General features: G+C 44.1%; 1 protein-coding gene across 1 annotated transcript in view; it reads right to left on the reverse strand.

Moving 5' to 3' along the window:
- Positions 1-12,854, reverse strand: part of LOC306917467 (leucine-rich repeat flightless-interacting protein 2-like) — a 75,771-nt gene that overhangs the window by 17,021 nt on the left and 45,896 nt on the right. The window contains exons 4-7 of the mRNA XM_079495693.1: positions 4,801-4,836; positions 4,325-4,450; positions 3,285-3,455; positions 2,084-2,176 (exon numbers count right to left, since the gene is read on the reverse strand). Of these exons, the coding sequence (XP_079351819.1) occupies positions 2,084-2,176; positions 3,285-3,455; positions 4,325-4,450; positions 4,801-4,836 (426 nt within the window). The remainder of the gene's footprint in view (positions 1-2,083; positions 2,177-3,284; positions 3,456-4,324; positions 4,451-4,800; positions 4,837-12,854) is intronic.

Here is a 12,854-nt window from a genome sequence, read left to right on the forward strand (position 1 = left end):
TCCGAGAAGTCCCTCTGCCTCTCTAAGGCCTGAGGGGTCGCCCGGAGCAAGAGGTCAAGACGGAGGTTAGTAGAGAGGACAGGGAAGAAACGGGTGAGTTCACCAAGGTTAAAGCTAGAAGCAAAAGAGATGTTACAGTGGAAATGTGTAGGAAAATGAGAGGTCAGTGTTTTATGTAAGAAATAACACTTATGTTAGTGCCACAGTTGGTTAGATAGAGACATTAGTGGCCACTGTATAACTCCTCCAACTGTACAGCAATGTTTCTCAAACCTTTTTATGTTCATGTTAAGGACGGTCCCCCAATACGCCAGACCCCCATCTGAAAATGTTTTGTGCCAGGTCCCCCCACACACATTTTTACCAGCTGCTTCGTAGAAGCGGCAGGTCAGTGTTTACCTGGGAAACTTGCGACCGGTAGACGGACACCGCTAGTCTTTCTGCTGAGTGTTGCCAAATCTGCATATTTCCAGCCTAACGTGGATTCATTCACAGTTGCTTGCCTGGTTTGGTTTTTGGAGGCTGCTTAGCTTATTTCTATCACGACAGTTGCCACCACTGGCAACAACCCATAACATCCCATCGTCTGCACGGCATGGCTGATCGAGCAGTTCTGATTGGCTGCCTCGTCTCCAGCCATGTTGCCTCAGAATTCTTTAGGGTCACTAATTTGAGCATAACAGCGGAGCGCAGCTAAAAAGTGGCATAACGTCAGCAGCAGACCCACAGATAATAATAATGCAGCTGGTAATTAATTGATTTAATTTTTCACCTTTTCTTTTTCAAGATTATTTTTAGCTGAAGATTGCAGATTATCTAATAGCCGATGCATAGTGCAAATGGTTAAAGTTGTTAAAAAATAATATAGTTTGATGCTATATTAACAAATTGCTGGAGACACCCTTGAACCACCTCAAAGGGCCCACTTTGAGAACCACTGCTGTACAGCATATTGTAACTCTTCGGTAGCTCTGTGCGATGGACTATGGGTTGACCGATTATCATGCTCGAAACGGTGTTGCATTTGTACCCCGATTCTTTTCTCCTTCCACTCCAGGTTCTCCAGCAGGTCTGAGATGTCCCTGGCAGTGCTGACGCCCTTCAGCCGCAACTCACCCACCTCCTGGACCACCACCGCCACAAGGGAGGGAGGGAGGGAGGGAGGGAGGAGGCAGGGAGGGAGGGAGGAGGCAGGGAGGGAGGGAGGGAGGGAGGGAGGAGGCAAGGAAGGAGGGAGGAGGCAGGGAAGGAGGGAGGAGGCAGGGAAGGAAGGAAGGAAGCAGGAAAAGAAGGCAGGATGGAAGGAAGGAAGAAAAGGAAGCAGGGAAGTAAAGTAAGTGAAGTAAAAGCAGGAAAAGCCGTGATAGTTGTATAACCCATTTAGGCCCGACGTCGAAATAAAAAAAAAAGTTTGCTTTGAAAGAATATATACCTATTCAAAGATTTGTGCCGCATTTTTACGATTTTTCAAAAATAGCAGACCTACTAAGTTCATAGCGCGCCACGCTTGAAACACCAAAAGGGGTTCCTGCCAAAAATGGGATAAGCAACGACTACACTGTAAACTACTGGTGTACAGTATAAATCAAGAGTTTACAGTGTAACCATGTGAGTGTATTAGTCTAGAAACGGATGCAAAAGGTAGGAAACCAAAACAAAGGGGTGTTTACCATAGAGTATAAAGAAGGATAGAGACCGAACTGGAGCGTTAGCCCCGCCCCCCCGCTATTCATTTCAGTGGAAGTTGCTCAGTGGCGTTTTGAAGCACCCGGAAGTATAATTATAACTCAATGGCTCGAGCGAGTGGAAGTTTAGCCTAGCCTAGCCCCGGACCTCAATTTTGAGGTCCGGGCTTTTCACGTGACGTCATGAACGTCCGTCCACTTCCATTAAAGTGCTGCAATTCCACATTTCGCCAGTAGGTAGTGGCATCTTCAACGTTGGATAGCCTTACTGGGGGCTTGGTATTTACTCGCAGACCGATACATGTTGGTCCGCGACACACATACAGTACTGCAAGGATCCCACCGACCCCAGCGCTTGATAAACAGCGAGGTCATAGGTCATAGGTCACGGCGCTCACCGTGAGCAGCTCTTCGCTCTGTTTCAGCGTTTCTCTCATCTCCTTGAACTGGAACTGCAGGACGCTGTGGGCGTGTCTCTCCCTCTCAAACTCCTACATGCACAGAACAGAGTACATGTTGTCACATGGGGATCAAATAATAGCAAGTTATACCAACAAAATAATACATTTCATCTTGGCATCTTGAGCTTTTAGATCTGCTATTTTTCAATAGCTAAAGTATAACATAATGCTTAAAACACCAACAGGGGTTCCCGCCCAAAATGGGTTAAGAGCAGGGAGATCGATATACAATAACAACCCCCCATGGGGAACAGAAATAGCAGAGCCCACCGGTGGTGCTGGGGTGGTGGTGGGAGCAAACATCACATAACAACAACCAGGAACCACAAATGCAGATGGAAGGCAGGAAGAAGCATGCAGTCTAAGTGAGCTTAAATAGCCCACCCAATAGGTCAGCTAACTGGCACCTCAGTGAAGGACATGTGGGTCTGGCAAACACTGAATACACACACATAGTAATGGAGCATATTAACACCATGGAAGCCCAGGGCGGAGTTCTCCGTCCAAGTTCAAGGTCATGGTCAAGTGCCCAACACGGAGATTGATAAACAGGACGGAGATTAATGATAACAAAACCGTTCGCATCGCTCTACAGCCTTGGAGCGCTTGTTGCCCGATCCGATGACGTGTCAAAAAGCGACACGTCATCGAAAATCTCCCCTGCCTGTTTAGCTGACGAAAACGAAAATCTTAAAACGATCATAACTCCCGATCTAAATCATCCCGTCTAATTCTGAAAAAAGATCCTGTGTTAGACGGCGCTCAGCGGTCCAGTCGCTAGTCGCGATAGATTTATTATTACCTCCCGTTGTTGTCGATCGACTCTAGAGTGGTGTGGCTATTGTTAGCTGCTACACAGACATGCACACCCGCTTCCGGTGCACCGGTAAAAGTGGTCCGTGCGCTACAAATGATAGTCACCCTGGATGAAATGGATTAAATAGTTCCGGGCCTCTAAGTTATCCCCTCTCGAGTATATGCATGCGCCCTTGAGCACAGCATGAAGCCGCTCGAGTATATCTGACTGAACCAACTCCGCAAGCTACGTATCTGTATCAAAAACCTGAGAAATGGAGTTAGCTGGTTTCTGCCAGACAGCTACGATATAATAATAACTCCTGAAGGTGTGATCCCTGACCTTGGTCTTGTCGTCGTACTCTCGGCGCGCCTCATACAGCTGCTCCTCCAGCGTGCCCAGCGCCTCCTTCAGCGTGTCCACCTGGTACATGAGGTTGGACTTCTCGTTGTGCAGCTGAGCGTTGGACACCATCGCCTTGCGGTACTTCTCCTCCGACTCTATCAGAGAGTCCTGGGAAGCACAGAGGACCGTTTTAGACACAGGGCGAGGGTCGGGGGAAGGGTCATATGAGAGACTGTTTCCCCAAATAGCGATTCGGGACCCATTTTTATGGGTCCCTTCATTTTTTGTTTCCTACATTTTGTTTTTAATTATTATTTCAAAGCATTTAAAAAAAAACATTTCTAAAAAAGCAAGCATTTTCATGAATTAAAAACAAAATTCAATTTGATTTTTTTGCATGAGGAAATCAAAGAAAAATCTAAGAAATTCCTTGAATTAGAAAATTAGAAATCTTTAAGTAGGCTAGTAGTGAAAATAGCCGATCTACAAGCTCACAACGCGGCGCAAAGCGACATGTTGTGAGCTTCCTTTACATCAGCTTACAGCTTCTTTAAAACCTGCACATTGCACAGTTAGCACATGATTTAAAACCCTGCACATTGCACAGTTAGCACATGATTTAAAACCCTGCACATTGCACAGTTAGCACATGATTTAAAACCCTGCACATTGCACAGTTAGCACATGATTTAAAACCCTGCACATTGCACAGTTAGCACATGATTTAAAACCCTGCACATTGCACAGTTAGCACATGATTTAAAACCCTGCACATTGCACAGTTAGCACATGATTTAAAACCCTGCACATTGCACAGTTAGCACATGATTTAAAACCCTGCACATTGCACAGTTAGCACATGATTTAAAACCCTGCACATTGCACAGTTAGCACATGATTTAGTCACACTCTTGTGTAAGATATAGTGTGTTCAAGTAGGGCGTTAATTTATGAAGAAGACAGGTTTCCGCCCGACAGCAACGATAACATGGCACGTGTTCAGGGACAGAGGAATGGACGTGGTATTAATGCCGTGCCTTGATGTCCCTTATGGAGGCCTCCGTCTCCACGGAGAAGGACGTGTCACAGCTGCCCCGGCGAGACGACGGAGCCCCCAGCGAGGCGAGGGTGGCAGCCGACAGGGTGGAGGCCGTCCTGGAGCCCTGGGGTGGAGGAACACACACACACACACGATGAGCGACGTCGGTCGGTAGGTCGGTCACCACACACAAACACAGCAAACACAAAGTGGTAAAATAAAATAAAGATAAGATCATGTCTTTTGTTTTGCTCATAAGTTTTCAAATAAAACCTATAATCAAACCCACAATTTATTACAACATTTTGCCAAAACATTGGTAAACTATGGTCTAGGATTCAATTGGATTTCAGACCCACACACACAAACGCGCGCACAGAACTTGTAATAAAGTAGTTTGACAAATTGTTTTTGGCAGAATGTCCGTACCCTTATATAGTGGAGACTAACTTTACTTGACAATAAAACACTTACTTTGTCCACGAAATCCCTGTCAGGCCTCTCTTCTACCTGGAAATAAATGCACGTGTTTGTATTAATTGACTGATTGACGTGTTACTTCATAACGACACACATACTGTACACACTTAAGGGAAGGTATGGTCACTTAAGGGAAGGTATGGTCACTTAAGGGAAGGTATGGTCACTTAAGGGAAGGTATGGTCACTTAAGGGAAGGTATGGTCACGGCCAAAGGTAAAGAATGTTCACTGCATTCTTCCGACGACGTCAACGCAGACGTAACCAACAAAAGACATTACCAAAGACACACGATACAAATACAAAATACAAATGAATTACGCGTGTTGCTTGCGGTGTGGTATGGAATAAGACTGGAGAAAAATCTGGTGAAACATCATAAAGCATCCAAGGTTTATTCCTTCAATTATTTAGACTACAAATAATACATATTCAGGCCATGCTCATCTCTTCTACAGCACTATCTGGTTAGCAAGTTCCACTGAAATGTACAGTTGAGCTGTTAGCATCACTGAAACACACACACACACACACACACACACACTCACTAGGGCTGTCCCCGTACATTCAGGATTCGAACCTACGCTCGTTAGGGTTGGCACTCGAATCTTAATGAATGGGCTTGAACCATTCGTTAAAAAAAAAATCCCCCTTTTTTTAACTAATATTTCTCGGCGAGAATGCGATATGCATAATAAGAGTACTATGTTCATGTTGTGTTTAAATATTACATGTTTAGATGTTATTAATAATCAGGGGGGCACACAACCGATGCTCCAGTGCACATACGTCTTCAAAATGTTTTCTGCGCGTAGATCAAAGGCATGCAAGGCACATTGACGCACCAACAGCTGAGACAGTTATGTAGAGAAATCTGACAGGCATTCAAAAGGAACTCAAATGTGATGTTAACGTCCTGTAAGTAGACTTAGAAATAAAACTAGTGTTGACTAATCATTACATGTGGCTCTTATTTTGAAGAGGAAGTTATGCACAGGAAGTTGTAAACAAGCTACTATGACACTTTCCCAAAGTTACGTGCTCCCCCCCGCCGGGGTTTGGAGCTTGAAGGTTATTTTTCAAATGAATTAGATTACAACACACACACACACACACACACACACACACACACACACACACACACACACACACACACACACACACACACACACACACACACACACACACACACACACACACACACACACACACACACACACACACACACACACACAGCTCACTTCTAATAGGCTGGAACCTCGCAGATCATACCTGCCTTAAAGGATGCACCAAAAGCTGAAGGTGCACTGCCAAGACATGGCCACCAGGTGGCATAAGAAAGCTTTTTCTATAGCAGCCCACAATACAGGACCATGTTTAATAGTTTCATTGTTCAATCAATGACAGAACTATACTGAACGAATCAAAACATACAATGATGACACAATAAACAGAAACATGTCACATTTCCACTAGTATTACGATTATTTTTGCTTTTACAGAATTTAGAGAGTAAAGTGTAGAGAGACAGGAAAATGAGCAAAAGGGCAGAGGGGGGAGAAAACCTAGCAACACGGCAGATAGGAATTGAACCGAGGACCTTACTGTGCAAGCAGAGCGGTGTAAACTAACTTGTCTACAAGATGGTGTCTTTTAAAGCAGGGGTTCTCAACGTTTTTGGCTGGGGACCCCCGGAAATGCTTTGGCCAGGGCTCGCGACCCCCGCCCCCTCTCCCCAACCCCAATACAAATTGACCGCTACAATAACCTTAATAATAGAGAAAATACCTCATATACTGAAACCAGATATAATCATTAACCCATTTTGGCCTGACGCCGATTCTAAAATGCCTTCTAAATCCTGACCTAAGTTTTCTGAAAAACTTCAAATATTTATATTGCAGCATCAAATATTTTTAATTTCCTAAAACTGTACATACTAAACAGAACCCCAAGAGGGGTTCCCGTCCAGAAGGGTTATAACACCAAAAGGGATTCCCGCCCAGAATGGGTTAAGGAAAGTTTATGCATGCACTATGTGTACTACTGTATGTAAACTCTCAATTTCCATTTTCCAGCGATTCAGTTGCAATTTTTTTTTAATCATCTGGGGACCCCCCCAAAATTATTTCGGAACCCCCCGAGGGGTCGTGACCCACAGGTTGACAACCCCTGTTTTAGAGCACACTGAGGGAGCAACCAAATGGACCGGTACGGGTCCATTTGGTTACCTTCTCAGAGTTAGATTTAACCGCCAGGATTTCAACTGCGCGTGAAGCTATTCACATTGTCCCGCAGGACAAAGAAATAAACCATGAACCATGATGGGGGGCTGGAGGCATAAGAGGCAGTGACCGATGATGAGTGCTCACCACAGGGCTGGCACGGGCCGAACTGGCCCTGGAAGAGGCCCGTGAGCTGGAGCCCAGAAACCCACTGTAGTCTGAAGGCTGAAGGCAAGCGGAGAGAGAGAGGGAGAGGAAGAGAGTCAGTGTTGTTAGAAATTAGTCCAGAAAAGGGGGACAGAAAAGTGGGACAAAGGAAGTGGGAGGCAATGCACCGTTTCAGAGTTCAGACCCATCACACACCTGCCACACACACACACACACACACACAGAACTACGGCTTTCCTAGAGATATCTATAACTAGAAGTCCTAACTCCGTATCTAAAATAACCTGTGAATGATAAATGACACGTAAAAGAAAAGTCCATATTTGGGCACTCTGTATTGGGTCACGGCTGACATCATAGTGACGTCACAGTGATGAGATGGAAAACAAGCTATTATTAGGCCAGTTATTGAGGAACTATCCACCAGATTACGAAGCACCCTTTAACACGTCATAACAAAACCCAAAGTCTGTGCCAGTAGTCTACGCCGCATAACCGTGATCAGATATAGCTACTGTAATTCAAGCTTAGTTCCCAATTAACCAGTTTACACGTTTATTCTGCAGGAATGGAATCGGCCAGCATCCCCTTTTCCGAAGAGCAGTTCCTGTGCTCTATCTGTCTGGACGTGTTCACCGATCCAGTCACCATTCCATGCGGACACAACTACTGCAAAACTTGTATCACACGCTACTGGGACAGTACCGACGTGTGTAAGTGCCCACAATGTAACAGAACCATCTACAAGGGGCAGGAATTCTCCGTCAACACTTTTATTTCCGACGTCGTTCGGCAGTACGTGAGACACAAGACCGATGCCGAGCTGAGGAGGATCCGGCGATACGCAGTGGATGTAACTCTGGACCCCGACACGGCACACTGCAAACTCATCCTGTCTGAGGACGGGAAACGAGCGTCGACTCTGGGGGACGGAAAGAAGCTACTACCGTACAGCACGAAGAGATTCTCTACGTGTGGCTGTGTCTTGGCAAAGCAAAGCTTCCGCTCCACGAGGTTTTACTACGAGGTTCAGGTTGAAGGGAAGACCGCCTGGAGTTTAGGCGTGGCCAGGGAGTCCATCGACAGGAAGGGAAGAATCACACTGAACCCCAACAACGGTTACTGGACTATGTTGTTGAGGAACGGACATGAGTACAAGGCTGCTGCCGGCCCTGCCGTCGTCCTCCCCAGGAGAGAGGAGGAGGAGGTCCGGAAAGTGGGACTGTTTGTGGATTACGAGGAGGGTCTGGTCTCCTTCTACGACGTGGAGGCCAGCGTTCATCTCTACTCCTTCACGGGCTGCACCTTCACAGAGAAACTCTTTCCGTACTTCAGTCCCGGTGTCAATGCCGGCGGTGAGAACTCTGCTCCTCTGATCATCTCTCCCTCCCAGTGCTGACTGACCCAAGGCTCTGATCATCTCTCCCTCCCAGTGCTGACTGACCCTCCCAGTGCTGACTGACCCAAGGGATCGTTTTCGGTGCATCCCTAGCCAATCAACATGTTGGCAACATTATTAACCCATTTTGAGCGGGAACCCCTTTTGGTGGTTACATACATTATGTTATAATTTAGCTATTGAAAAATAGCAGATCTACAAGCTCATAGCGCGCCACCGAGTGGCGCGCTATGAACTATTTTTTAAAAATCGTTAAAATGTGCCTCAAATCTTTCAGAAAATTGATGATTTAGAAAACCTTTTTTTAATTTCGACGTCAGGCCTGAATGGGTTAAAATATAGATGAATGAAAAAGCAGCATGCATTATATTAGCATGTGTCAAAATAACAAAATATCTAAGACATTATATATTAAAATTATATTATGTATTGCGTTATTCATTTAATTTAATCATATCTCGGACCTGCAATGCCAAGGTTTAATAGATTAATCGATTCACAAAAGATTTTTTTAAAAATACAACGTCTTAGAGGGAAGGCAGATCTGCTATTTTCACTACTTTTGTGCGACACTCTACTCCTCATTTACGGAAAAACCTACTGATATCGTCTCTGTTGGGTGGAAACCTCATGTGTCCAAAGCTGTTACTTTGAGCAAAAATAGCAGGTAGACAAGCTGATAGATCTGCTATTGTTGTCTGATGCTGTAGTATGCTAAAAAAAACACAAAAGGTTTAAATATGGAGATAAGGGATATTATACTTGATTTGGTAATGGTGGCGGGTATGGAGGAGGTGGAGGTAAGCAAAGGAAGGCATAGGCCGGGTACAGGGGGTACACTGGGTTTATGAGGCCTGGGACAAAAGATCAGCACGACATACAAACAAAAAATAATGACAAAAACTATAATAACCTCGACACACACAGACACGCCACCGTGCGCCGTGCGTGCACACATTGCTCTCTCTGCAAAATGACATGCATTTATGCATGAGCCAAAGTATTGTATAATGTAGAAGGCACTGTATGGCATGAACAGAGTATTAGCCTTTAGCGTGTACATCACCGCAATTACACCATCCATAATTACATGCATTCATGCATGAGCTGCACGCAATATTCTGTACGCATACTATAGCATGTACTCCACACCAGTTGTTGTACTATAGCATGTACTCCACACCAGTTGTTGTACTATAGCATGTACTCCACACCAGTTGTTGTACTATAGCATGTACTCCACACCAGTTGTTGTACTATAGCATGTACTCCACACCAGTTGTTGTACTATAGCATGTACTCCACACCAGTTGTTGTTCCCAAACATTTTCATGTCAAGGTCCACCAAATTGATGTATAGTATATTCGGACTGCAGACTGCAGTATATTCCTTTGCAAACATGCATCTCGATATCCATGTTTAGCAGTTTAAACTATACTTCTGACAATATGTTTATACTGAATATCCAAAGAGTTAAGTCTTAAAAAGACAAAAGAGTGGCTTCACACACTGATAGCCAAAGAACCGATTATTTATTAGGATGCAGAGTAAAAACCTGGTTTTTACTCTGCATCCTAATAAATAAAAACCTGGTTTTTACTCTGCATCCTAATAAATAATCGGCTCTTTGGCTATCAGTGTGTGCAGCCACTCTTTTGTCTTTTTAAGACTTAACTCTTTAGATGTTTCTGCCGTGAGCTGGCACCACTACTAAGACTGGTGTGCGTTTAGCATCCTCCTGCACAGTATTAGACTGCATATCCAGCCAGCCAGGCAGCCAGCCAACAACCTATCCACCATCCATCCATCCATGAACACAACTATCTATCATTTTCCTTTTATTCAATCATCCGCTGTCTGGATCTACAAGCTCGTAGCGCGCCACCGAGTGGCGCGCTACGAGCTTGTAGGTCTGCTATTTTTGAAAAGGACGACTGACATAGAAACATTTTTCAGAAAACTATCAGGATGTAGAAGACATTTGCAGAATCTGATCTCAGGTCAAAATGGGATAATTGTGATCGGGCGATTATGTCATAATTGTGTCAGGCCTATAGTCATCCATCCATTCATTCCAATGAGTTACTTCTAACTACATATCTACTCTAACTACTCATCAATCAGTCTATTGATCTATCATCAATCAGTCTATTGATCTATCTATCTGCACTGCTAGAAGACACAGCGGAGGTGAGGAGTAGAGATGGGCCCATAATGCATTTCATCTAATAATCGGATCAATCATTGTTGTACTATATCAGTATAACCTAAACCTACATTTTCATTGATTTCTGTTAGTTTGTAATATTCATCGAAACTATAAAGTTTTTCCTCTTCTTTATATCAGCGGTTCTGAAAAAGTGGGGTCTGGGGACCGCCAGGGGTCCTTGAGAGTGGTCCCAAGGGGTCTCCAGCTAAATGAATGATTCATTCAGTTGGGAACCAAATGGACCCTTACGGGTCTGTTAACTCTGACAAGGTACGTGTTATGGGGTTCCGTGGCCTATTCTGCATGCCAAGCCTAGGGTCTTTGAAATCAAACTAAGATGGACCACTTGTTTTAACCCATTTTGGGTGGGAACCCCTTTTGGTGTTAGCATTATGTTATGCTTTAGCTATTGAAAAATAGCAGATCTACAAGCTCATAGCGCGCCACGAGTGGCGCGCTATGAGCTTGTAGGTCTGCTATTTTTGAAAAATCGAAGAACGACTGACATAGAAACATAGCTTTTTCAGAAAACTGTCAGGATGTAGAAGACATTTATAGAATCTGCTCTCAGGTCAAAATGGGTTAAATGTGAAAGCGTTTTTTGTTCACGCTGTAGATTTAGTAGGCATGTATGGTAAAGCACACATACCTCCCTTGATGAAAAACCCAGATGTTTTCAACAAACATGGAAATATAGAAATGCCACCCATATTTGAAACAAAGATTTGTAAAAGATGTCAACTGATTTTTAATAAACATTACGCTGACATAGTTTGACATCATTTGATATTAGATTTTTTAAATTTATTTTTTCCTAATAATTGGTAATGATAATAAATTCCATTATGGGCCCAACCCTAAAGAAGAGACAGAGAAAGACCAACCCTGTGACTGTGAGAACGTAGAAGACCATCGATATGGAGCATGGAAGGCTACGTACAGAAAGGAAGACATACACAAATAATAAGTAAAATGTGATGTTTTACTGCGTTCGTGCATACTGTACATGCGCACTGCACATCGTCACTGCACATCGTCACTGTCGGCCAGAAACCACCTTGTATCTCTAAACTTCAATGTTTTTCTTGTGAATTAATGCCCTATTTTAACATACAATAGTGTCCCACTAAACTTGACTAAAGTATTGAAAATAGCCGATGTGCAAAGCTCACAACGCAGTGGGATACAGCGGCTTTTGAGCATGTAGATGGGCTATTTTCACAATTTAACCCATTTTGGGCGGGAAACCCTTTTGGTGTTAGCATTATGTTATGCTTTAGCTATTGAAAAATAGCAGATCTACAAGCTCATAGCGCGCCACCGAGTGGCGCGCTACGAGCGGCGCGCTACGAGCTTGTAGGTCTGCTATTTTTGAAAAATCGAAGAACGACTGACATAGAAACATAGCTTTTTCAGAAAACTGTCAGAATATAGAAGACATTTTTAGAATCTGATCTCAGGTCAGAATGGGTTCAAATTGTTTTTGAATAATATTTCTTTGGACATGCAAGGTGTCCACTCGGACAGTGACAATATACGTGTGTGTGTGTGTGTGTGACTGTGTGTGTGTGTGTGTACTGTATGTATGCATAAAGGCAAAGATTGGAAAAGATATAGAAGAAAAGGCAAATGTCATGGAGATAAATAATGTTTCAGACATTGAAAAGACAAAAACAATGTTAACATCACACATTCTAATGGGTGCCAAGGACTGTCTAAAGAGGACGAGACGCGAAGACCGTACGGGCGACGCCATGTTGCTTATGGTGCTCCATGGAAGGAAAGAAACATGCGCAATGGGCTATATGCAGCCAACACTTCCGCGTTCAGCTTCCTTGGTCTCAACTGCGCATGTTTCTTTCCTTCCATGGAGCACCATAAGCAACATGGCGTCGCCCGTATGGTCTTCGCGTCTCGTCCTCTTTAGACAGTCCTTGATGGGTGCCAGGATGAAGGATGCTGCTCGATCAAGGTTTGCAAGGAAAGGTGAGATGAGGTGTGTGAAGAAACTACGAGTAAAGGTTGCCTGACTGACACTAGACTGGTA

Source organism: Electrona antarctica (genome assembly GCF_951216825.1).
Source record: "Electrona antarctica genome assembly, chromosome: 24".
Taxonomy (NCBI): domain Eukaryota; kingdom Metazoa; phylum Chordata; class Actinopteri; order Myctophiformes; family Myctophidae; genus Electrona; species Electrona antarctica.